Here is a 27,536-nt window from a genome sequence, read left to right as displayed (position 1 = left end):
GGCCATAACACGCGTCGAGGGGCGTCCACTGAAGTGCACTAAAGCGAACCACTGAGAAGCGAGAAAAGAGTGGTGGGAGGGGGGAGTGTGCTGAGTGCAGCGGAGTAAGGGCTGCTATATATATATATATCTCTGTATGTGTGTGTGTGCTGGTCATTTGGCATTTTAATGGCGGTCATAAAAAGCAAAGTGTCAATGCGAAGCGATTCAAAATGTCGCCAAAAAGCAAAACAAAAACAACAAAAGCCAGCAAAAAGAAACAACTTGGCTAACATTTCAATTGGCGCAGCCATAAAAAAATACAAAAAAAAAAATAAAACAAAATCAACAAAAAAATGTACAAAATACGAGAGAACTAGAAGCAGCAGCTGAACATTTCACTTTGATTTCGTGTGTGGGGTAACCAAGCAAAATGAATGAGGACCCACAGAAAACACAACCGAAATACATAGAAAACACACACACACACACACTGACGCACACATATACACACACACTCACACACACACACTCGAATATTCACAAAAGAAGCGCAAAAAATGTGAAGATGGAAAAAAAGGAAAAAATTGGCAGCACTCAATTAACGCATTTAAAAGTACAATGAAGGGCAGCAGCTGCTACCCATCCCTGCCACACCCCTCCCCCATACCGGCTCTTGCCTACCTCCTTGGCCATTGTGTAGGCTGCACTTGGCCGAGTGTTGAGACCAAACTGTTGGAGCAAGTTCCCGCTCTCGCTCTCACTCTCTCTGTCTAACTGTGTGTGTTTATTTTTGAGGCATGACAATCGTTGCTTCTGCTGTTTCTGCTTTTGTTGGTTGGCATTGTGCGCCTGCAGCTTTTGTTTGTGGCACGCAGCAAACGCCTGGCATCAGCATCAGCAACAGCAACAGCAGCAGCATCAACCTGCCCCATTGTCTGCCAAACAATGCAGCACCATGTGAATGACTATAACTACAACTACTACTACAACTACAACTACTATTACTATGACTGCGATTGCAACGACACTCGCAGTAAAGTTGCTACGTCAAATGGGGCAGCATGTGTGCATAAATACTGCAAGTGGCAGGGCCGCAACAGAAAAAAACCCCGCTTGGAACATTATAATCAATCAATCAATCAATCATTCAGTTTCGGACAACATCTGAAATGAGTGTGTATAAGTTGTATCTAAACTGATACACTGAAGTTCTAAAGTAAATCTTAAAATGAAGTCAACGCATTATTATTATTATTATTATTATTATTATTATTATTATTATTATTATTATTATTATTATTATTATTATTATTATTATTATTATTATTATTATTATTATTATTATTATTATTATTATTATTATTATTATTATTATTATTATTATTATTATTATTATTATTATTATTATTATTATTATTATTATTATTATTATTATTATTATTATTATTGAAGCTGCATTTACTTGGTTATAGAAATTGGTATTTTTCTCAGGGCCCAAATAAACTTTGAGCTTATTTCTTCAAGTAGTTTCAAGTATTGCAATGCAACTAAATCGTGCAGATTTGTGCTGAAAACTTTACTTTATTTTTGACACGAAATGCGATTGGTTTTCGTTTGAACGTGAAAGAGAATTTGTAATCGCAGTTTCGCAGCATTAATATTTGAGCAGCTTCGCTTCATGGTTCTTCTTCGGTTCGGAGGTGCCTAAAACACAAAAACCAAAAAACAAAAATCACAACAGAAAAAAAGAAGAAAAAGCGTCGCAACTCTGCTGAGAGACTTGCAGTCTGGCTGCCGCAATTTGCATAATAAAACCAATTGTCTCAACGTGGCTAAAAGTGCAAAAGCGTTTCTCACACAACACAGCAGTTGCCTTTTGCAATCTTTTTTGTGTCATTTAAATATGCTTTGCTGTAATTGCTGGCAGAGAACTGCCTTTGAAAGCCTCCGTTATGTAAATCGATATAACCTGCCACAGAGAAGGGAGAAGATTGTGGATGGAGGGTTACTTTTAAGTGAGCTGACACGCCCACGTGTTAGACTCTGTCAGCGCCTGCCGCCCACAAGCTGCGAGTGCAAAGTCGAGTCCATCATGGGAAATAATTTAACGCATCGACAGTTTGGCATATTTGCTATTTGCTGTGTGGTTGTCGTCCTCATTGTAATTGCTGTCGTTTTGTTTGCATGCCATTTACTTCTATTACTGCTACGAAACAGAGTCAAGTCAAGTTGTTGCTGTTCAAAATTTAAATAACACTTGCCAATGTTTTCTTTTTTTTTTCTTTTTTTGTCAAGTGCTCAACCCTTTCGGCAATTGAAACCGATAATTGAGCAAAAAGCTAAAGCGAAGTGGAGTGGAGTGGAATGGAGACTGTGGTCAGCTGGCAGCAGCTGAAGCATAACAATTGTTTGTTGAGTCGAACGGAGGATTGGTGGGGTGAAAGTAAAGTGAAAGTAACTGCCAAATATGCTTGGTGCTAAACAGCTGTTTCTGATCCCGTAACAACAACTCGGCTCCCTCCTTTCACCTCACTCCCAACTACTCGTCTGGCCTTTATATACTCCCTCTCTCACTCGCGCAGACTTTTGGCAATTTGACAACGGCGCATTATCCTTACAAATGGCTGTCCAACAGCAGCTGTGCCAGCCCTAACAACAACAACAACAACAACCGTTCGCACACTCTTTCTCTCTCTCTCTGTAAAAAAGATGAAAAATGATATGAAACGAACTTGAACGGGGACCAAAAGGCAGGTTCAAGGGGTTCGTGTCAAGCTGCTTTTGTTTGGCATTTTGCCAAATTTTCGTGTAATATTTAAAATGGCATAAATCAAAATAACACTAGCACATGAACGCTTCGCTTTCGCTTGCTCTCGCTCTTGCACACGGTAAATTCCAAATTAATTGCACCCAAAATGGACGCCAGATGGTGCTTAATTAGAATGTGATTGAACGCTGATTGACTACATAGTAATCTAAGGTGTGTCTGGTGTGAGTAGGGGGGTAGGAGGGGTAACTGTAAATTGCCAACGCAACTGTGAAAAATTGAAACTGTCACCTAAACTAAATTTTAATCGGTTTTTCTGTTTTTGCATTCTCGCAAATCGATATCATAATTACGATGAAGATTTATGAGATTTTCGGAAGGGTTCCGCGTTACTATTTATTTTCTATTAGGAGGGGTATTGGTAAAATAGATAATCGATGAGTTCGGAGCAGCTGGTGTGTGTGACACAAAAGGCCAAAGGTGGCCAAAGTGATGTTTTGAGAGATGGTACAATAATTACTATCTAAAGGAATAGAAAAGTACTGAAAGTATATATTATCTATTATCTATTATCTATTATCTATTATCTATTATCTATTATCTATTATCTATTATCTATTATCTATTATCTATTATCTATTATCTATTATCTATTATCTATTATCTATTATCTATTATCTATTATCTATTATCTATTATCTATTATCTATTATCTATTATCTATTATCTATTATCTATTATCTATTATCTATTATCTATTATCTATTATCTATTATCTATTATCTATTATCTATTATCTATTATCTATTATCTATTATCTATTATCTATTATCTATTATCTATTATCTATTATCTATTATCTATTATCTATTATCTATTATCTATTATCTATTATCTATTATCTATTATCTATTATCTATTATCTATTATCTATTATCTATTATCTATTATCTATTATCTATTATCTATTATCTATTATCTATTATCTATTATCTATTATCTATTATCTATTATCTATTATCTATTATCTATTATCTATTATCTATTATCTATTATCTATTATCTATTATCTATTATCTATTATCTATTATCTATTATCTATTATCTATTATCTATTATCTATTATCTATTATCTATTATCTATTATCTATTATCTATTATCTATTATCTATTATCTATTATCTATTATCTATTATCTATTATCTATTATCTATTATCTATTATCTATTATCTATTATCTATTATCTATTATCTATTATCTATTATCTATTATCTATTATCTATTATCTATTATCTATTATCTATTATCTATTATCTATTATCTATTATCTATTATCTATTATCTATTATCTATTATCTATTATCTATTATCTATTATCTATTATCTATTATCTATTATCTATTATCTATTATCTATTATCTATTATCTATTATCTATTATCTATTATCTATTATCTATTATCTATTATCTTTTGTCAACAATTTGCATTTGACTGTTGCATTCTGAATTCGTCAATTGGCAATGCGATCTGCATGTGCAGCATTGATTACCAAAAGCTGAATGGAATTTGCAAAAGAAAACATTTTGGCAGGCAAACGAGGAAAACAGTTTCGAAATTTCGCCGACAATTACAAAGGCAAACAAGTGGCATAGTTTCAACAGAGATCGGGGTGAAAACGGGAATAGGGTTGGGCAAAAAATGCAAATTGTCAAATATGCAATGCGAGAGGAAGAGCGCAGAGAGGGAGACGAAATCATCAAATGAAAGTAGCACACGCATGCAGCAAATGTCGAATGGAATTGAAATGTGACAGGACGGAACGGGATTTGCTAGGACAAGTGGAAGAGATGGGAAGGGAAGTGAGGGATGCAATCGTGCTGCGTGTGGGCGCAAAAGCACAAAGCAATCAAATGTGTCTAGCTGGAGGCATGGAAAAGAAGTCAGAGAGTCAGAGACAGAGTGAGAGTTCGAGGGTGACAATTCGCTGGTTGCCCATGGTGACTGTCAGAGACAACGAAATGCTTTTGATGCTGATGAGAGTATTGCATATTGATAGGCTGTCAATCAGTCAGTCAGTCAGTCAATCAGTTGGTCCAGCAGCCAGTCAGCCAACCAGAGAGCCAGTTAATCAGTCAGTCAGTGAGTCATTCAATTAGCCAGTCAGTTAGTCACGTTAGTCATAAGGCCAAAAAGCTTTTAGCACAGTTGCAGTTAGAATCCAAAAAGCCCAAAGCAGACTTCCTCCATCTGTCTCTCTTTCTCTTTTGCCCACTAATTCTCTCTCTGTGTCTGTTTCCGCTGGCTGCCACTAAGTGTTGCTGCAACTGAACTTGTTGCTGCCATTTTCCGCTCTCTCAGCTTCAGCAGCAGCAGCAGCCGTATACACATAATTGATGAAGCAGACGGGGATAATGTCAACATTATCGCAGCTAATTGCAGACAGCATCGCCAAGGAATACATTTTGAGAGACGGAAGCATCCGCTTCAGCTCATTAGGGTCAACTTTCGTTCGCTAACAGAATACGCAATGTTTTACATTTCCCTTTCTTTTTTTTTAATTTTTGGCACTGCTGCATTCCATCAAGTTTGGCAACAATTAACTTTTTTTTGCAGTTTGCCATTTCTAGGCAAACAATTAGCCAGGAATTTACGAGGGTTTTTTTTAAGCATTTTAATTAGATTTTACTAACCATTTAATCTCTAAAATTATTATGATAGCATTTTATGGCAGTTCAAGAAACTGTCATTTGTTAGCAGAGTTATTCTCCGACTTTTTTTACGACTGTCAAAAACTATTTTTAGTTTTTATTTTGGGTGCATGACAAAGTCAAAGTTAAATGATAAGCTGGAGGTTGTTTTCATTAAAATTTGAGAGCTGCTCCCAAAGAAATAAATAATTGCGACGTTTGTTATTTGTTATTTGCATTGGCAATTATGAGCCCTTCTTAAGTTGCGATATTTGTTATTTGTCTTTGGTGACCGCAGCTTGTTTGTTTGTTGTCACAAATTAATTGTTCGCACCTACGAATTTATTACGATTGCACTAACAATTATGATGCGCATAATAGAATCGGAAATTTGCTGCTAATATTTGAGCATGTGCCCAGTCCAAAGGCTAACTATGCGAATAGTAAATGCTTTAATAAAATGATTTAGTTTCTTTGTTGTGGTAAAAAAAAGAACAGTTTATATTTATATATTCATACTATAGATATGGTAAAACATTTCGTGTTTCTATTACATATTATCTGTAGCCAAACGATGTTCATTGTAGCGTATAGGATATGTGAGTGCATTGCCCTTGTCCCAAGAGTAAAGTTCCTGAAAAAAGCAAAGCAATTTCAATAAACAACTCCTTTTCATCATATAGTATGATGGAGAAATCAAACTTACCACTGTGAGAGGATTGTAGCCAACTGTTGTGGTATAGCTAAAGGGATTCGAGAAGGGTAAATTGGCATTGAGCAGTTTACCCTTGTACAGATCGACGACATATCGTATCTGGGTATTTTTATCGGTGCCCGAATCGATGGCATACAAATTGCCACAGACGATAAACATTTCTCCAAACTGCTTGTGATCGAGTGTGATATTGAAATTGAACTGCATGCGCAGTGTCTCTGAATCCAGCTGAAAGCAAGGATAGATTCGTTAGTAGACACATTAAAAGTGACTTATCAAACACTTACTTTGGCCACCAGAGTGTTGTTCGAGTCGTATGTACTGTAGATGACCCAGAGACCAACCTCGTCCACATTAAAGTCCATGTAATTGTGATCGGTGGCGTAGAGTCGATTGCCAGCAGCGACTCCAGCGTAGGGCAATTGAAAGGCTGTTTAAGAAAGTCAAATATACATACTATTTATTGTTGGGAAATATTTCGTATTTACTTGTCTTCTTGGAGGTTGTCAAATCCAGTTTGACAACCAAATCGGTGTTCTTCTGATGGTAATAGAAAGAACCATTGTACACCACATGCGCATTGCCCTGCAAAAAAAAAGATAAAATCAAATAGTATCAATTCATTACTGCGTAATGAGTTATATTGCTCACCTGAAATCCTTCGGTTATTTCGTACTTGTGCCTGGGCACACTGTTCATGCGATACTGTATGCGTGTGGAGAATTCAAACAGATTGTAGGCATCATTCTCATTGGTGACAAACGTTTTCTCTCGATCAATGTCTCGGGGGGCAGCATCGCGTAGCCACGAGCCAAACTTTTCGTTGACCACCTTATGGAATACTGGCTTGCCCACAGCATACAAATAGCAGTCTACACCGAGTGAGGGAGTCTTAGATTTTAATGGAATTCTATTCGAATTATCGACTTACTCTTCGCACGCTTTGGCAGTCCGGGATAGCTGAGATTGCCCGTCGGTTGTATCTCGAAATTGTTTAAAATAGAATCCTTGCACTGATACAAGCTAAATGAAATTAAATACTTTAGTTATTAAGTAAGGTTTGAATAGAGTCTAGTCTAGTCTATCTACCTTGGGTCGGGACACTGATCACAGACTGGACATTCGCTTTCGGGTGGTCGCTGGCCATAGACCTTGACATTGTTGCCCACATAGGGCGTCTCGCTGTTGGGATCCTGAGCTGTAAATGCAGCAGTCGTATAATACATATCACATTCATAAAGTATGTGACTTACGTGCAATCTCAAAGTTAACCATGGTAGCATTGAGCTCGTTGCGTGCCACACAGTGATAGTAGCCAAAGTCATCCTTGCGCAAATTGATGATGGTCAAACGCATCGAGGTCTTGAAACTGCTAAACGAACTTGCTGAGCATAGAGAGCGAGAATGTTTGAAGACTCTAGACTCACCCATCTGGATAGGATTCGATGCGATACTTGTCGCTGGGATCAAGTATCTTGCCATCGTAGGCACGCTCCCAGTAGCGTATGGCCTCGGGGAAGGCTTCCACCTGACACTCCAAGGTAGCGCTGCTCTGATACTCTGCATAGATCATTTGCCGATAAACCGAGATCATTGGCGCAACTGTCCAAAGAGCGGAATTAACTCAAGTCAGTCAAAAGATTGCATTTACTTACAGTGCACTTCGACCAGGAAAGTGGCATTGGCCACTGGAGGAATGCCGTTGTTGGCATGACACGTGTAGGCGGCCATTTGATGGCGCGTGATGTTCGTGAACTTGATGAACTGACCGCTAATCGAGCTCACTGTGAAACAGGAAAGTTGTCTTAAATAAATATTTTCTTGGCTTCTCTCACTCACTTTCAATGCCATTGACATTGATGGTGCGTCCATCGTCGCGTCGCCATTCGATCTGCGGCTGTGGATTGCCTGTTGCCGAGCAGCTCATGTTCAGGGTTTTACCCTCCTCAACGATGACGCTGCGTCGGAAGTTGGGTGACATCAAGTCTGAGAATATACAACAACAAACTAAATAATTGAACACACAACTCCTCGCATCACTCACTCACCTGTTATGGAGGGCGGTATAAGCAGGTCGCTGGTGGCGCTGCCATTGGGATACTGCATCTTCCAGGTATTGACGCCAGGTATGCCAGGTGTGCCATTGGTGCCTGGCTTGCCCGGACGTCCGCGTGGCCCAGCAATACCTACATAGAGAGGAGAATATTATTTTCGATTCGTAGAAGATCTTTTGAGTTTGCGGTCACTCACCCTTCAGTCCACGCTCGCCGGGCGGACCTTGTGCTCCCTTTGGCCCCGTTATGGACATGCCATCCTTGCCGTCCTTGCCATGCATACCATCCTTGCCATCACGTCCCGCCAGCCCGTTCTTGCCATCGGCACCCGCTCGTCCCGGCACACCGTCCAAGCCTGGTTCACCGGGCACACCGTCTCGCCCATCCAATCCGGCTCGCCCAATGCCGCCGGCGTCTCCCTTGGGTCCGCGCGGCCCGGTGGCACCCAGTTGACCCACACCATCGACCCCGGGTGCACCGGGTAGTCCCACATCACCGCGATTGCCCTTGGGACCGGGTATGCCGGGCAGACCCGGATTACCGGTGGGTCCTTTGGGACCGACGGCGCCCTGGGGACCTTGTGGTGCGGGCGGGCAATAGTCCTGGGTGCCCTTGCAGAAGCCGGTGATAATCTTCTCGGGCACACGGCAATAGGTGTTCAAATAGATCCATTCATCGCCGCCAGGCGCCGCGCCCTTGAGACCGGTTCGTTTGCGTATCTCGGTGTCCTGCTCCTCGAGCGCCTTGCGATGATTTGGATTGAAGAATTCAATCAGTGGATCTGCTGCAAGTGTAGGTGGCAAGGAGGTAAATCATTAGTTAAAGAGACTAACTTAGAGGCGCTGTGCTATGTGATGCTTGCCGTGCATGGAGGCGGGCGAGGAGGAGGCGATGTCCCTGCGGATGCGTTTCACATTCGGCAAATGACTCAGGAAATTGTCGTTCAATTTGCGCTCGTTGCGCACCACGCTCAGTCCCAAGCTGCTCGGCTGCACGGTGGTTGTGCTATGATGGCATACACAAAACAATTAATTAGCACTAGTTTGGTTTGGGAGGATTTTTGCGCCAAAGACTCAAACTCTTTTGCAAGGAAGTTATTTCAGTGGAAATAAATAATATTGAAGATAAGGTAAGAAATGTCTACAGGTAAGTTATTTCAATGGGTATTAAATTAACAGATATTGAGACTATAACAACGAAGTTGGGCTGCGCACTAAAGTATTACGGTATACACCTGACTACAAGGAAGTTATATCTGTGAAGTTTTAAAGGATATTGAGAAGTGTGAGTGTTATTCTCGTTCGTCAGATGGTCTCAATTTATTTTTGAGTATTGCCAATTTTTACTTTAAATGAGGTATAAAAAAAAAATACATTCTAATAGAAATATGAAAGTAATAAGCTTATTTAACTAAAACTACCATCAACTACTTTTTCGAATTGGATTAGGATCTGAAAAGATTTGAAGCTATTATGAATGGGACTTACGAACTTATACTTCGTTCAATTGAAACTCCACATAAGAACTATTTCACAGAAATTATCTACTTTATTTAAGTAGGTTTAAAATGATTTTTGAGAGATTCAAATTTATAATATATCTGCTCTTATAAAGTCGGTTAATAGTTGAGTACTAAGACCTAAGCTGTAACTGAGACTTGCAGTAGATTTAAAAAAAAAGAAAAGGTTGAATCTTAAAATGTTATGTTAGAGAAGGATATATGAAAGTTATTGCTTTGAATTGCTGCAACTAGTTGTGTAATTTGACATACTTTAGAAATTATACTAAATAAGTAAACTGTAAAATGAATATTTAGCATCTATAAACTACGACTTTTATAGTTCGAGCACTGAAACTGGAATTAGTTTCAAATTTAAATTAAAAGTCAGTAACTGAGAAATGAATCGAACTCGAAATAGCTTAGCAAATTTCAGTGAGACAGCAGAACGAACTTTTGTAGCTACTCTAACTAATGCTGTTAATTGTTCTAGGAGCTTGGAACTAGGATTTAGTTTCAAAGACATATTAAAAGATCGCAACTGATTTCAAAGTTAAGTTTTCTTTGAACCCCAAATTCGTCTTTGTAGCTACACCAACTAAACCTGTTAATTGTTGGGGAACTAAACACGGAACTAGTTTCACAAATGCGAGTATACAGTGAACTAGCTGCGGCTGACAGATCGAGGACTCGTGCTCACCTCATGTCCATGGGATAATCGCGCTCCATAATCTGGGTGACCATCGTGCGCAACACCTGCTCCGATCGAAGCAGTTCGCTGTGGAACTGTGCGTGAAAGGCGCGCTGATTGAGGAGCGTGGACAACGTCGGCGACTCCTGCGCGGCCTGACTGTGCGTATAGAAGAGCATGGCGAGGGTGGCCAGCATTAGTGTGAGGGCGCCCAGATAGATGTAGACGAGGACGAGGGAGGTGCGCACCATTGGCAATGCCATTGGCATTTGCATAGATGATGGCTTATTGATGCAGTTGCAGTCACAGCTGCAGGGCGGCTCATCGTTGCCTTGTTGTGGTTGTGGTTCTTGTTGTGGTTGTGGTTGTGCTTGTTGTATGTGCTGGCAACTCTCGCATTTATGCCCAAGAGATGTTGTTGTTGTTGTTGTGGCTGTCGCTGTCATATTGGCCACCAGCTGCGTTGTGGAATCTGTTCTCTCCGGGGATGGCCGCGAGCAGGCAGCTTGCTCATCGCGCCGCCTCTTTGAGTTGTGGAGACTTTGATTAACCGCCAGAAACATGCTTTGAAGGCGCAACACTCTGTGTGCCACCTGTTCGACAGCTCAATTGATCAAGCGCTCTTGATTTATGGCGCACAAGTGCAGGCGCAGCGAGCTACAAATGAAATGAAAGGGAAATCGAAAATGGAAATGGGAATGGGAATGCGAATGGAAATCGCGATATCAAAATCAAAATAAAGTGAGCTCTTATTTTTAGAAAATTCAAGTGGGCGCTCACGCTCGCTCGCTTGCTTTCTGTGCTTTCTGTGTGATGTGTGATGTGTGCGCTGTGTTCGCTTGACTCTTCGTGTGTTTGATGTTCGCACTAGTAATGATTAAATAAATATGCTTTATATTCCAGACGTCAAACCCGCCCCCTTTATATTCCCTTTATACACACACACACACACACACACACACACACACACACGAAAGTTGTGAAAGGAAAACAAACGCGAGTCAATAGAAGAAAAGTCATTTGCGTTGTTAATTTCCTCATCACGTTGTCAACAAGCTGTCTGAGATCTCAATTTCTACATCAAATTAATAATTTCTACATACGTGTTTTTTTTTGTTTGTTTGTTTATTTGTTGATTTCTACATCAATCCAAGCGATGCCGATGCGTTGCGTTGTGTTGCGATTCCGTTGCGATTTGCGATGCGTTCAACAACTTTTCCACACTCACTGGCCACACTGTGTGGACACAGAAAGTGAGAGCCAGAGAGAGCGGAGAGTGCGTGTGTGTGTGTGTGTGTGTGTGCGAGAGCGTGAGCGTGAGAGAGTGAGAGTGAGAGACTGTCAACCCGAACGCGTTGGCGTCTAATTTCCGACTAAACTTTGCTGTGCGACACTTTTCCATAGCGGCCGCTTCTTTCGCCGGCATTTTAAGTGTGCATGTGTGCGAGTGTGTGTGCCCGAGAGAGGAAGAGTGTGAGAGAGAGAGAGAGAGAGAGAGCGAACGAGAGCAACTTCAAAGAGCAAAAGGATATACTCAGCAGTCTACAACAACATAATTCATTTTTTACCAACAGTTTGACAGTTGAAATTTCAAGTTGGAAGTTGTAAACACCTGAGCGAGAAAGAGAGAGTGGGAGAGAGAGAGATAGAGAGAGCTGGTAGGTGCAAGTGTTGTTGCTCTGCTGGGTCCAACGCATGCGCCCAGCTGCCTCAAGTTATCCGCATTGTGGCAACCTCTAGCAGTGGGCAGAGGGAGGCGGAGGGCAGAGGGACTAACAAACACAACAAACGCACATGTTCCACCATGCGCCTCTTGCAGCAAATGTACTCTTCATTAGGCAGCAGCAGCAGCAATAACATAATCCATATCCATATCCACATCCCATTTTCCCATCTACGTATGTACACACACACACACACACACACACACACACACACACACACACACACACACACACACACACACACACAATACACGGCATTATTCGCTGAATGTGTGTGAGTGTGAATTCAAATGAATACGCCAATCACCCACTTATTCATTCCGCTTTCTTTTTTTTATTTCACACTTCTCTACATGCAGCTGCACGTGAAGAAATTTTCAATTCAACTTATTGTCCCCAGCACAAACAAATAGTTTTTATATTTGCAAATCAAATGCAGTTCAACTTCAATTGCAAAAAACTTGACATTTCACACATTTTCGAAATGCTATTTTTATCAACAGTTTCATTTTAAAAATCCTTCAACAAGTTAGAAGTATATATGCTTAATTCTTTTTGCATATCAACGAGAGAAGTTGAGATTATTGTTTCTATTATTAATTGCGATGAATATTTATCGTTCTATTTTATCTAAGAGCAACGAAAAAGCTTTAGAACTTCCAAAAAGTATACCCCTTACAGATTTCACTAAATAAAAAAGGGCTTTACTTTTTTTACATTAAAGGATAACTAAAGTACATATAAAAACACAGAAAGCTATAGAATATAGATTAATATAGCAAAATATGCCAAAGGCATTATTTGGTATATCGATATACTATTAAAATATTCAATAAAATATTTACAAATTAATATACAAAGAAAGAAAAGAAATATGTATATGATATATATACATATATATATATATCCAAATAAATAAATAAATATACTATTAAAATATTCAATAAAATATATTAAAATTCATAATTCGGAAAAATACAAAAATATACCAAACGCTCTATTTAGTATATCGATATATATATATCCCATAAATATAAGTTTTGGGAAGTATTCCTAAGGTAACTATCATTATGTATGATAAATTAATAAAACGTTAATAATAATGATAAAAAATTGGATTTATTTTGTAATTAACGTTGTGCACAAAGCATGGGGCGACAGTGTAAGTCTTTAATCAATAAAATAGTTGGCTATAGCCAAATTAAATTATTTACAAGCTACATTTTTAACATTACTATTTCAATGAACATCATAAAGATTTATTTTCTTTTGCCAATATTCGTTAAAATATTGAAGTTTCCAAAATAATAATATTGTCGAATTGTTCATGAATTAAGCTTTTATAATTAAATTTTGTCTCTTAGCAGAGTTTATAATAGAATTTTTCAATCGCAAACACTCAAAACTTACGCACTGCTATTTCAAAAATAATGCAAACTTTATTTGCTCTAATATGTTAAGCTCTAAACACATTTAACGATACACATAAAATAAGTGATGCTATATAAAACATTTGTCTGTTTATTATTACTTAAAAAAAATAATAGTAAAATTCGAATATATGTTAACATATATTTAAAACAGAATCATTTAGAGATTCAAATGAGTGCATATTTTGAAAAGATTGTTGAGTTAAGGAAGTAGAGATGGCATAAGAAACTTTCTTTTGTTCATTTCTTCAACTATTTTTCAGTCTCTACTTATAACAAAATGAGATATATAGATGACTTAAAATACATTTACATAGGAAATTATTGGAAACATAAATTTGTGCATATACATATGTATGTACATATGTATGAAAACAATATACATGCTTAAGACTGAGAAGGGGAAATACTTTAAATCAAGCAGAGATTATATTTAAAAGTTGTGTTTATACAAACAAATTTGGTAAAACAAAAAAGCACTTTAATTTTAATCTCTTTTTGCATAGACAACATAAAATTGATGGCTAATAATGAAGCTATAGTACTTAAAGAAGCTCATTCAAGACGCTAGCTGGCTGGTAAATTGAATGCATGTGAAAACAAAAGGAGCTGCTTACAATAGTTTTCCACATCATTTCCTTCGAGTAGATTTTCGCAAAGTCCCCGTGGCAAAATTTCATTATAGCCTCTGAGATTTGATCAAAACACCGGCTACCTGCTGATGCTGATGCTGATGGCTGTTGCTTGTGCTTTTGCTTTTCAAGTTGTGTTGTCGAGCAATGAATGCGTTCAAGCTTTTCCCTTCACAATTTTTGCTAAACAGTTGCTTGGTTTACCTCCGCTGTGGTTTACACTTCATTTGCATTTCTTGAAGCTAAGCGGTTCAACGAATTCAATTTCCATTAGCCGAAATGCTGGAGACGAAAAAGGTGGGCAAAGTCAATGAGACGTGAGAAGCTCGTTAACTGTGCAGCAGCAACAAATGTTGCAGCATTGGCAAACAATGCATTTCATTTGTTAGTTACATAAGCTGCAGGGGTGAAGCTGGCTAAGTCCTCTTCCGTCGTAAAAGTCAAAGCATATCAGGAGGCAACCAGCTAATCCAATGGACAAAGGCCAGCGTAGAGCAAAGGTAAACAGCAGCAGCAGCAGCAGCAGCAGAAGGAGATGGAGATGGAGAAGGAGATGCAGAAGCAGCAACAATTTGCTACTTACTGGACGCAATTTGGCAACAAAATCAGTTCGCAACTGGAGCCAAGTTCAGCAGTGGCATTGCCAATAAGCCGATTATGTTTATGCCAAGCAACAAGCCACAGCAGCAGCAGCAGAAGCAACAGCAGCAACAGTTTAGGCGCCAGTAAAGCAAATAAATCAAAATGTCAAGCTGCTGACCTTTTGAAGTGCCTCTTCAACAACATGTAGAGAGACAGATAGAGACAGAGGGAGCGAGATAGCGAGACACAAGCTGCGAGGAGGGTGAAAATGACAAATTAAATGAGTGACTGACGAGACTTTGCCTGGCCAAATGGCCGGCTTAAACTGAGACGCCTTAGTTTAGCATTAGCCAACGGCGACAATGTTGCGTATGAGTAATGCGACCGAGGCGAGCGACTCAAATTAACCAAGCAATTTTATAGCAGCTCCAGGCGCACTTTCAACTTGCTTTTATGACTCCAGCAGCAGCAACAACAATAAAACCCAGTTGCCACCTGAGCAGAAACTAGAAATGAAACTGAAATGTCACAAGCACATTTGTTTTTTGTCTCCTCCCCAAGTGGGAAGTGGGAAATGACCTAGTCAAGAAAAAACAGAAACGAACAGAAGCAACACGCTTCCTAAGTATTAACATTTCGAGAGATGAATATATAGTAAATAAGTCGCAGCTGCTGCTGCGAAATTTCTATTCCGCTGCGACAAAGTTGACTTAATTCTTCTGCATCGCAGTTGAGTTACAACGCGAGTTCTGCGCTCCGATTGAGTTGGTCGCAATTTAAAGTTCACAGTGAGACAGTTTTGGCTTTAAGGGTTGTTTTCCAGTTACTTATATTTGAATATAACACAAGCTTTAATGTGCTTTTCTCGCTAAAATGTGTATGAATTGCAGGAATGATTCTTTCGTGGAATTAGACAAAATATTTATTTAACGTGCCTTAGAATTTTATTTCAAAATTACAAATATCAAATTATATTATAAATATATTTATATGAATTTAGTACGTTGTCTGTCAGAAACTAGTGTTAAATAAAAATAATGTTCAATATGCTTTTATGAACAGTTCTTTTCATTTATTTTTATACTAAACCAATAAGTTTTAAGAAACTTACTTTTAGTTTTTTTTTTTAAGAAATAACTTTATTAAGCTTTATAAAGTAAAAGTATCCATGTGAAGAGCATAAGAATTATTATAGTTATTTTTTTGGCATTTCTTAAAATATACTAAATTAACAGACTATAAAAACTGAAATATACTCATGGCAACATATGGTATATCGCATTTAAAATATATCATAAAGCAGAGAATATACCACATTATTAACCAAACCAATCAAGAACCGCTATAACAATATACTAAATTAAAATACTTAAAAATACTAAGACATACCAAATGCTGTATGTATTTATTTTATCGCTATAGTACTTATTTAAAAAAAAATACCTTAGAGTTGAAAATATACTAGATTGTTAACATAAGCAACTTAGATCCACTACAACAATATACTAAAATAATATACTTAAAAATCTTGAAATATACCAAAGGTAGTATTTGGTATACCACTATAGTTCTACATTCAAAATATACCATAGAGTAGAAAAAATACTAGATTGTCGACGAAACCAACTGAAACCCGTTAAAACAATATACTAAATTAATATACTTAAAAATACCAAAATATAACTGAGACACGCTATAACAATTGCCACTAAAGTGTAATAATGCAGTATTTTCCTAATTGGCTTTCAACTTAAAGCTAAAGTTTTAATGTGATTTCTTCAAGTTCATCGCTAACTGCAGCAGGGCATAATTGGTATTAATCATGTCTTCTATTGAACTTGTGTAAATTGAAGCAAATGTTGATTTTGCGTTAATTGGAAGCAAAGTCCTTAATGTGCATTATTAAGCACTTCATTTCACCGGCAGGTTTCACTTGAAGTGCAGTAGCAGCGAAAGTATTGCAATCGATAAATGAGCAAACATCTTCTTGAGAGAGTGAGTGTGTGAGTGAGTGCACAGTTGGATAAATCTGAATAATAATCTATGCATTAGTTTGTTCAACTCATTGTAAAAAGAAGGCGCTTATGGCACTTTTCCTTTTTGTGTCTCATCTCATTTCGAAGTTCTTCTTATTGCTTAGTCCTTAGTCTTTGTCATGTTCTTGGACTTGTTCTCGTTAAATGCCTTGATTGGCGCTGTGGGCGTGGCAATTGAACAGTTTAAATATTCACACGCCCCAATGCCATCGTGCCTGGGCGTATTGAAAAAGCATCGTTGTCGTTGTCGTTGTCGTTGTCGCTCTCGTTGTTGTTGTTGTTGTTGCTGCTGTCGGCGGCATTGAGGAGGAAATTTCGACATCGCATCGTTTGTCGCTTCCTTTTCAGTTTTCTTTTTTTTTCCTTCTGCATTCTCTTCATATTTTCCTTCTTTTTTTGCTGTCGTTTTTTTGTTGTTTTTTTTTTTGGCTTGGCTCGTTTAGTTGGTTTGCAATTTCTTTGCATATTTATGAGGGCGACGTCGACGTCAAGTGGCGATGCTTCTCCGCTGCCGTTGCTGCCGCTGCTGCTGCTGCTGATGTTCAATAACCCACAGGAATGTGAAGTGCGGTGGTTCAGACTGTGACAGGTGGTGGGGTGGGTAGGGGAGGTGCAGTAGGTAGTAGGTATTAGGAGGGAGAGGGTCCTTTGACGGATCAAGAGTTTCGGCAGCGCGCAGACAATAAAATAAAAAGCAGCGGGGCGACAGCGAGAACTGTGCAAAGTTCCCAAGTATGGCACGTAGCAGCATCCTGAGCCGGCAGTGCAGCATTTTTTATTGCTAAACACACACACACACACATACACACACGCTTCCACACTCTCACACATACGCTGAGAGACACACAGCTACTGAGACGTGAAGCCCGTAAGCAGCTCATGAATGTCTGAAAGTGGGCGCAGCAGCAGCTGAGTGGGGAAGTTAGGTCAAAGCAAAAGCAAAAGCAAAAGCATAACCAACATCAACTGCCGCAGCCGCAGCCGCAGCCGAAACGAGCTGAGCCGAGTCCGAGGCCGAGCCGAAGCATTGCCGAAGCCGAAGCTGAAGCCGCAGCCACAGCCACTGCCGAAGTCAAAGTTAAAGCCGCAGCCGACAAACAGCACGTGCTCGCTGCTGCTGAGCAACAAATGCCGACGACGACGACGACGACGATTCGCAGTCAACGCTGGCGTCGCTGTCGCTGTTGCAGTCGACGCTGTCGTTGACGTTGCCTGCAGCATTCAAAACGAAACTTGTTGAAATTTCGAAAAAATTTAAGCACTGGAAGTTCGAAAAAACACACAGAAAAGCTCTTGCAGCAGCGCTTTCAATTGGCACAGCGCTTTCACTTGCCTATCAGTTGCTGAAGCTTCCGCATAGAGGGCGCTTTGGTTTTGCGGTGACGTCATTGGCAAGCTCTTGACCTCTGTCAAGCACATTGACGTCATTGAAAGCTAAACACTGCTGATCGACAAGCATTCACAACGCAGCTTTCACTTGGGCCAAAAGCTATGGACGTCACAGTTGCCCTAGCTCTCTCTCTCTCTATCTCCATCTTTTTTGCTCTCCCTTGCTCTGTCACACTTGATGGCATTGTGTCAATGTCCCTTGAACTTTGCCGCATTGAAGGAGGTCACGAGGTCAGGCACACTGCGTCGCTGTGACGTCAGCACTTAACCTCGCACACTTCATTTCATCAAGTTTATCATAAAAGAACCAGAACACACTTGATTAATGCCTTTTCTCTCTCTCTCTCTCTCTTTCCTTTTCTCATTGCAGGTGAGTTATAAACCAATCCAATTGAACCATCTCAAAGACCCTTATGTGCTCACATGACGAGGCAAATGTGACGAGAGGACAATGTGCATGCGGTTTGTGTCTCAGCTAAAACTAACACAAAAGTTCACAATAGTAAACAGCGCTATTGCGAATGACATTCTAATCCTAACATATTATATATAGCATACGCCTCGTATGCCTTTATTTTGAACGCCACTTCTCGATTTTAAAGCTCTTTTATTTATTTGGATTTCTTGATGAGCTTTTAATTGTGTTTAATTGGGTAAAGCTATTGTGGGTCGCCTTTATGATAATTGAAATGCATATAAAATGATTGTGGGGGACTTGCTTTAGTTGTTGGTCTAATTTTAGACTTTGTGAAGTGTTTTTAGAGATTTGATTGATAGATGCAACACAAAAGGAAAATATATGTTGAAGGAATACTATATATTCTTTATATAAGCATATATATGTATTCATTTTTGTCTTTAACTTTATTACCAATATATATCCAATTTATCAAAATGCAAAATAATGTAATGATATTTTAATATTGCCACACAATTCACCATTAAAAGCATATTAAAGAAGTGGAAACATGATAGGAACGATGAAATGTAACACGCAGTGAATAAATGATATGAAATAGAAATAGAAACGATGAAACGAAACAAAAGTCAGCATTGAAATGAGGCATCGGTGAATAAATACGACACGAAATCGAAATGGGAACAACCCCGAATATTGCTAGCAACATGTTGCAAAGGCATGTTGCAGCAACATGCTGCCTGACATGTTTCCGTCTCTGTTTTGGTTTCGTCACAGGCCGTGTCACTGGCACTGGGCGCACTTTTAAGGGGTTATTGTGTCAATTCTGACGTCACAATCCCCCCTCGAGGGATTGCGAGAGAGAGAGAGAGGGGAGGGAGAGGTAGATGGATGGGAGGATGGCAATGCACTGTGTAGCACCAAATGCAATATTGTTGCAGGATTGTTATTCGATCAATCAATCAATTGCACGCTTGGCGCGCACAAATAAATATAAATAAATGACTGACTAAATGCGCCGCAACATTTGCACAAACAATACAAAATCGTGTCGACCCCATAATCGCGTGACCTCTTCGCACACCTCTCCCCTCGCCCCCGCACATTCTTTTGGCCTCACCCTTGGCCCTCGGCTATCGTTTATCGTCTATCGGCTCTCGGCCATTTGAGCTGCGTAGTTAATTGTTGCCCCGTCGCTGCAAATGATCCATTCGCACCGCTTGTCCATTAACAACTCATTGCTCATACCTCATGTGAATCCCTCAGCCTCAGCCTCAGCCTCAGCGTCAGCGTCAGCCTCGGCCCTGACGTCCCTATGTTGTGGCCTATTCATTTTGGCTTCAAATATTGTTTGGTTAAAATCACTTTTCTGGCCAACAAAATCAACAGCAATCAATCGGCAATACTTAAGCATTGTGTGTTGTTTCTTTTTCTTTTGCGTTTCTCTGTTTTCTGTTTTTGTTTCATTTTCAAAATGAAAATGAAAATGCATTAAAATTATTCTTGGCATTTCTCAAAACAGTTGCCACACACAACCACACACACTTCCCCCTTCCCTGCGTCGCCCTTTTGGGCGAGTTGATTTGCCTTTTGCTTTTCAAACAAATAAAGAGGCACATTAAAAACGATATTGTCGACAATTGACGAAAACAAGGCAACAACTTGCGGTACATATTGAACAAAAAAGTATCTAAGTATCTGCTGCGTTATATCTAAGTATCTGCGTATCGCAAGTATCTCAGACGATGCCCGATGCCCGATGGCCGATGGTCGAGATGCTTTACGCAATCCTCTTGAGTGAAAAGCGAAAGAAAATGCGAGTGAAGGTCGCGCCTCAGGCTCTTCATATTGTTACTATTAGTTGTGGCTGATGTTGTTGTTGCTATTGTTGACGCTATAAAGCGCATTAATAACTAAGTAAGAGATGCTGAAAGATTTAGCTGGAAACAAGCACTTATTCAACTAGAACTCTCTCTCTCTCTCTCTCTCTCTCTCTCTCTCTGTCTCAACGTCATCATTAGCCTCATTACGATCAAAAATCCATTAAGCTATATATTCTTCATTCTTCTGACGTTGTTTGCATCGCCCCCAACACACGTACACGCACACACATGAAAACAGCAGTGAATTTATCATACTATAACAAAATAAATAGTGCAGAAATGCAGAGAAATGCATTTTGTGCAATTTCTATAATTGCATTTGCGTCGATTGCCGTCGCCCGCCTCTCTTTCTGTTTCTTCTCCACTCTTTGAGGTTTTTCGTTTTCTTTTTTTACTTTTGTTATTTTTGTGCTGCATTTACACAGTTCCTCATTCCATTGAAGGCCGAACATATGCCAAATTTCTTATCATAGCCAAAACAACTAGTTGCTAACTTTGTTTTTTTTGTACTTTCTTTCTTTCCTCTTTGTGGCAACAGCAGCAGCCGCTTAACTATTCAACTTTGACCTCTGTCTACCGCTTTGGCAGATGTTCAAAAACTTTGCTCGTTAGCGACATCTCGACTTATTTTGAATCGCAAAACCACTTTGTGTAATCGATAGTTTTTTGCTGCTTTTTCCTTTTCAGTATATCAAATTCCAATCAGTTAACAACATTTCACAACATTTCTGAGTGCTCGTTGAAAAAACAATCAATTTAATAGCTCTAAAGAGCTATTGGCTTTGGGCATCGGTTTAACCAGATTTTCAGTAGCTGTATTTTTCCCATTCTAAAGAATTTAATAAATAATGTTTTTGTTAATTTGTTTCTCATCAAATCGAAATATATTCTGCTTAGAAGTGCGAATCAATGAATTAATTTCAATAATGTTTATAATTACGATAAATCAATGAATTAATTTCTATAGTGTTTATAATTACAATAATATTATTCGTCTTAAAAAAATGTGTTGAACAATTTAAAATATTTCAATAAAAATTTAATACAAAAATTCATTTTTCATTCATGTCTTGAAATAATATTGTACGGAATGGAAGAATTACATTGGAAAATGTTTTTGTTAAATTGAAATGTATTGTGTGGAAAAGTGTGAATCAATTAATTCAATTCCATTGTGACTACAATTATGATAATATTATCGGTAGCAAAAGAATATTAAAAACATTATGTGTTAGACACATTCAAATTTTTTTCTAAATATTTCCAATTCAATTGACTTTTCTTTACTTAGTCAGTACAAAATGGGAATATATTTTGGTATATTATTAGTATTTTTGTGGTACCACCCTGTTTTGTTTCTTCTTACTGGTTTGCCGTTCATTTCTTGATATATTATGCTATGGATAAGAATGGAAGAATTGCATGAAAAACATTTCACTAAATCAAACTCAAGTTCTCCATAAAACAATCTCACTTAGTTCTTAAAATATTCCAATGAATGGAAAAATCTTCAAAAAGTTCTGACGAAATTATTTGAAAATAAAGATTTCATATCTTTTTGAATATTTCCGAGTTTGGTAAAGTTTATTATCATGGCACAAATTCGCATCGAATGTTGTACAAACGTTGCATAAGTGACAAGGCCGAGGCTGATCACTGAAAACTAAGCACTGAGGATGCAACAACTATTTATGTTAATGTGTGTGTTTACTGCTGCAATTCGAGACAGGTGGACAAGGCTGGCCACATTTTGCCGTTAAGGTTTATGCGTTTAGTCAGTTCATGATAAAAATTTGCAAAGTTGTTGACAACCTAATGTTTTGTTTGCTAAAATTAATAAAGTGAACTTTGTCAACTTTTTGTGTATGAAAAAGCCGCTAACGTTTATGCGTACAGTCAGTTCATGATTAATGACTTTAAAGTTGTTGAGTCGTAGTTGTAAACTTAGTGTAAAATGAAAATGAATAATAGAAAATTGTCAACATGTTTCTGTATAGTCACAAAATTGTTGATTCGAAGTTATCTAGTTAATGTTGAATTTTGAACACTGAAATTGATAAAGCGAAAGTGTGTCAACTTGTTGTTCGCTTAAACGCATGCGGCATAAACGCACAGTTGTCATTAACGTCAATGTTTATGCGTGAAGTCAGCTCATGATAAACAATTGCAAAGTTGCTGACTTGTTTGTTGCCAACTTAATGTTTGTGCTTTAATTAAAAGAACAATTTCAACTGGTTGTTTGTGAAAACGCAGACTGTATGAACACATTTTGCCTTTTACATTTCTGCGTGTAGTCAGATCATGATAAATATTTTTAAAGTTGATGAGTCGTATTTGTTTTGTTAATGTTTTGAGTTTTGAATACTGAATATGATTAGAGGAAAATTTATGCGTACCCTTAGTTCATGATCAATAATTTCAAAGTTGTTGAGTCGCTTGCGTTTATAAGGCAAAAATTATGTCAACTTGTTGTTCGTGTAAACGCTTGCGGTATGAACGCACAGTTCTTATTAACGTTTATGCGTACACTAAGTCCATGATCAATAGTTTCAAAATTGTTGATTCGTAGTCGTCAACTGAATGTTGCTCCTACAAACTGAAAATGAAAAGCAAAATTTGTCAACTTGTTGTTCGTGAAAACGCAAACCGCATGAACGCACTTCAAAGCGGTTTCAGCTGGTTTTTTGTTGGGCCGTTGGCCGTTGACGTTGCGGCTGCTGCAAAACAATTTGCGTGAAAAAGAATAAAAAAAAAATAGCAGACACACATACACACAGACGCTGGGGCAAACTTGCAGAGAGTAGAACAAACTGAGTAGAGCGACATGCGCTGGATTTGCTCAGAAACGTCGCAGTCGCAGTCGCTGCCCCATCCACGTTCTCCTCCTTCTCCTTCCCCCTTCTCCTGCCTCTTGCCAACCACTGGCCGCAGTCCACAGTCATCATCATCATCAACAGCAGCAGCAGCAGCAGCAGCGGGAGCCATCGTCGTCGTCGTCGTCGTCGCCGTCGTCAGCTGAGGCGATCTTCAGTAACGCGCTCGCTGGTGAACGCTTCGCACTTGCCCCACAATCGCAATCGGCCAAATATATTAATTTTCCAGTGCGTTTTTTCGCTTCCCTCCAATTCATTTTCTTTTCTTTTTTTTTTCGTTTCCACGTTATTGTAATTTCCTTTTTTTTTGGTTTTGTGTCGCGCGAAAAATTCTGTGTTAAACTGATGTGTGAAGTGCTTCGTGATTCACGCTGAATTTCAATTGCAGCGTCAACGGCGGCAATTAAGCCAAGCAAAATGATGTGAAAAGTGTCGCCCGATGTGTCGATGTCGATGACGTTGTCGTTGTCTCCGTCTATGTGATCCGTTTAAGTTTACGTTTTAGTTTTCGTTTTCGTTTCCATCGCGTTCTCTTCAACAACATCTTCATCGTCTTGTCTTCTGTGGAATTCATGAGTTTCTTTTTTTTCCATTTTTTGTTCGTTCGTTGTTGTTGTTGGTGATATTTTCAAAGTTTTCATTCTTCGGTTGCTGTTGTTGTTGCTGTTGTTGTTGAATATGTGAAAAATGTGTGCGACAAATGTTGGCTCCCCCTGCCACCTGCGTTTCATAGGCGCGCCCCACGCGTTCACAAAGAAACAGACAAGAAAAAAAAAAACAGAAAAAAAGTCACAGAGACCAACAGAAATTGTTTCGTTTCGTTTCATTTCTTTTGTCATTTGAATTTGAATATAAATAAATATATATCTAGACTTTAGTCTGTCTGTCTATTCGTTGTCTCCTCCATAAATACGCCTAGAATAGAGAATAGAGGAGCAGCAGCAGCAGCAGCAGCAACAACAAGAGCAACAACAACAACAACAACAACAACAGCAGCAACCGCAACAGCAATAACAATATTACGTATACGTAACATATAAATACATATATTTATTGTACAGCTCAGCGACTTTGTGTGTCTCTGTGTCTCTAGCTGTATTTGTACATGTACGCAAGAAAGAAAAACAACAAAACCAGATTATAAAATAGAAAACAAGTACGAAAGCCTCTCAAGAAAAAAAAACAAAAACAAAAAAAAAAATATTTATTCTCCACACTTCTACCCCATCGAAATTTTGGCTGTTACACTGTAAATACAGAAGTGAGTGCTTGGTGCATCTTGATTTGTAAGAGCAAGTGTTAACCCAAGCGGAGCCAAGAGTGGGCGTTGGAGTAAGTTAATGGATCGCCTGCATGGCCCACATCACGACGACGCACGGCAGCTTAAGCCAAGCGCCAAGGTAAGCATCGACTCATTGACTTACTATATTCGACTCATTCGACTCATTGACTTATTCGACTCATCGTTTCATATCGTTCTTACGTCGTTGCCTCGTTACGCGTTACGTTCATGCGTTGCTACGTTGTTTCGTTGCCCGCCCTGCGCCGCCCACTTTTCGTCTACTGAATCGTTTCTTCTTCGCTTTCTTCTCCTTTCTCTTTCCCACCTCTCTCTCTCTCTCTTCAGCTCTTTAGCTCTGTCGCTTTCGCCCTCGCCCTCGCCCCAGCTTCTGCCTCTCGCTTCTCTTGCCACTGCCCGAGCTCTAGCTGTTAGCTGTTGTTTTAGTGCATTATAATTTCGTTTTATTATTTTGTAAATATTTGCTTAGGAACGCAAAATACCAAAATTCCACATTTACGACTCGCAATGCGTCTCGACTCGACTCGACTCGACTCGCGACTTGTTTCAGGTAGCCTCCAAAGAATTTCGTGTTCGCAATTCTTTTCGCTTATCTTTGGGAGACGCGTCTGAAGCTGCTAGTTTGTTCGACTATTTCAAATGATTCTTCAATATTGAATTGCTCTTCACTTTATTGCGTATTCACTTCTCTCTCTCTCTCTCGATCTATGGAAATGTTTGAACATAAAACTGCTGTCTACAAAAGCAAAACAAAAGCATAATTTATGTGCATCTAAACACTTTCGATATCGTTTCATTTCGTCTTAAACACTTTTATCGCTTATGGCTTAATTGCGGTTGCCTGTGGTTGTGCTCGGCTCTCAATTAACTTGCTGCAATCCGTGGGAAAACACATAAAGAAACAAAAGTTCTGCAGCAATTGCGATTAGCTTAATCAAATTGATAGCAAATATATAAATTTAATTGGAATAGACAGCAATGAAATAAAACAATTTGAATTAAAAAAAAATATAAAAAAAGATTAATTCGAATTAAAAATAAATAAAGCAAAATAAATAAATAATAAAATATAACAAACTACAAAATTAGACTAATGTAAAACAAATAAAATAAAATACAAATTTAATAAAATAAATATAATAAAAAAAGGAAATATAAATAAGATAAATATAATTAATAAAGTAAATGAAATAAGATGCATGAATAAAATAAATAAAACAAATAGAATAAATTATTCAAAAATCTGAAGATTATTTAATTATATAATTACAAAATTATTTTAATTTAATTATGTAAAAAAGAGTCAAAATTTCAAAATTAATAAAATAAAATATATCAAAAATTTATCACAAAATAAAATAAATATGATAAAATTTAAAAAATAAAAATAAAAAAATATAACAAAATAAATAAAATAAAAGAATTAGAAAGTTAAGCAATTACAAAATTAATTAGTGTTTAAAATAAAATGTAATACAATTAAAAATAAAATAAAATCAACGCTAGAAATAAATGAAAATAAAAGAAAATAAAATTAAAATAATTAAATATAAAATAAAAAAAATATAATAAGCTAAAAAAGCAAATAAAATAAAAAAAATATATAACAAAATTAAGTAAAATAAGGTTGAATAAATTAAATATGAATAAAATAAAATAAAATGTATATTAAAGTGAAATAAATAAAGTAAATTTAGTATATAAAAGATGAAAGAAATAAATATGTATAAAGCGAAAAAATTCAAGAAAGAAGAAAATACATAAAAAAAATATAAAAATATTTAAGATTCCTCTTTACTGATGTGGTTAGTTTCAAAGAAACAAATATTACTATATATATATATATATATATAATATACTTAATGCTGTTATAACTAAATTTTATCTGTAAGTTGTGTCTATAACAGTATTTTTATACCCGCTACCCATAGGGTAGAAGGGTATTATAACTTTGTGCCGGCAGGAAATGTATGTAACAGGTAGAAGAAGGCATCTTCGACCCTATAAAGTATATATATTCTTGATCAGCGTCAACAGCCGAGACTATAAGAGATAGAGCTATAATTTTTGACAGCATTTGTTATGTTTGCACGCAGATCAAGTTTGTTTCAAATTTTTGCCACGCCCCTTCCGCCCCCGCAAATCAAAAAAATCGAGTCACAAGCGTAATCTTAAAGCTAGAGTTACGAATTTTGGTAGATACTGTACAATAATAACTATATTAGTTATGATTCCTAAAAATTTGTTTACGAATTGTCGAAGTTATTAAAAAAATACTTTTGTATGGGCAAAAACGCCTACTTACTAGGGGTCTTAGTTGCTTTGGCTGACAATCTGGTATATTGTTCCATATACGGTATATTTTGAATGCGGTACTATATCGATATACCACATATACCATTTGGTATATTTTTTTTTATTATTTTTGTAGTATATTTGGTATATTTTGAGAATAATACCGCAAAATATATTGCTTTTATTCAAAATGGGTAGCGGGTATATCACAGTCGAGTACACTCGACTGTAGCTTTCTTACTTGTTCAATTTTAAACGCACATATCGCTAACACTGCTATTTCAAAGTTCACAGCTGTATATGTACTTACTTTTGCATACGCAATAAATATGATTTTTAGTTCAATAGACAGAAGTTATTCAGTATTTGGTATGAAGAAGCTAATGATGAAAAAATTATTCATATAATGTGGTAAAGTAGAAATATCTATGACAGCAATTTGAGATGTTCTCTCTTTTACATAGTTATGTTTATAAAGAAGCCTTCCTCTACAGGCATAAAAATAAATAAATCGCTCGCTTATCTTGACGTACATTTTGTTAGTCTGTTTTTATTGGGCATAATCATTGCTGGCATCT

At 37.7% G+C, this 27,536-nt stretch overlaps 2 protein-coding genes across 10 annotated transcripts in view; one reads left to right on the top strand and one right to left on the bottom strand.

Annotated features, from left to right (window-relative positions):
* The window catches only part of LOC133848465 (potassium voltage-gated channel protein Shaker), a 233,032-nt gene that overhangs the window by 76,239 nt on the left and 129,257 nt on the right, over window positions 1-27,536 (top strand). Inside the window, exon 1 of one of the 6 annotated variants that reach the window (XM_062284051.1) lies at window positions 24,407-24,763. The exons of 4 other annotated variants lie outside the window; for them this stretch is intronic. In XM_062284051.1, the coding sequence (XP_062140035.1) occupies window positions 24,717-24,763 (47 nt within the window). In that variant the 5' untranslated portion in view covers window positions 24,407-24,716. Of the gene's footprint in view, window positions 1-24,406; window positions 24,764-27,536 lie in introns of those variants that run through there. One more of the 6 variants, XM_062284052.1, reaches the window with a different exon arrangement.
* LOC133848392 (uncharacterized) lies at window positions 5,898-11,774 on the bottom strand. 4 transcript variants are annotated; one of them, XM_062283940.1, is made up of 16 exons: window positions 11,500-11,774; window positions 10,406-11,016; window positions 9,070-9,212; window positions 8,404-8,991; window positions 8,202-8,339; window positions 7,993-8,139; window positions 7,809-7,937; window positions 7,581-7,755; window positions 7,407-7,525; window positions 7,243-7,351; window positions 7,085-7,176; window positions 6,805-7,025; window positions 6,642-6,738; window positions 6,441-6,583; window positions 6,145-6,381; window positions 5,898-6,072 (listed from the first exon to the last, which is right to left on the bottom strand). In XM_062283940.1, the coding sequence occupies exons 2-16, from the start codon at window positions 10,957-10,959 to the stop codon at window positions 5,989-5,991; spliced, it is 2,976 nt and encodes a 991-aa protein (XP_062139924.1). In that variant the 5' UTR covers window positions 10,960-11,016; window positions 11,500-11,774; the 3' UTR covers window positions 5,898-5,988. The 4 variants fall into 4 exon arrangements, with proteins under 4 accessions (XP_062139924.1, XP_062139926.1, XP_062139923.1 ...); XM_062283942.1 differs by lacking the exon at window positions 11,500-11,774 and having other exon boundaries at window positions 8,404-8,988; window positions 10,406-11,102; XM_062283939.1 differs by lacking the exon at window positions 11,500-11,774 and having other exon boundaries at window positions 10,406-11,098.

Source organism: Drosophila sulfurigaster, chromosome X (assembly GCF_023558435.1).
Source record: "Drosophila sulfurigaster albostrigata strain 15112-1811.04 chromosome X, ASM2355843v2, whole genome shotgun sequence".
Classification (NCBI taxonomy): Eukaryota; Metazoa; Arthropoda; class Insecta; order Diptera; family Drosophilidae; genus Drosophila; species Drosophila sulfurigaster.
This window is presented reverse-complemented; position numbering and strand designations above follow the sequence as displayed.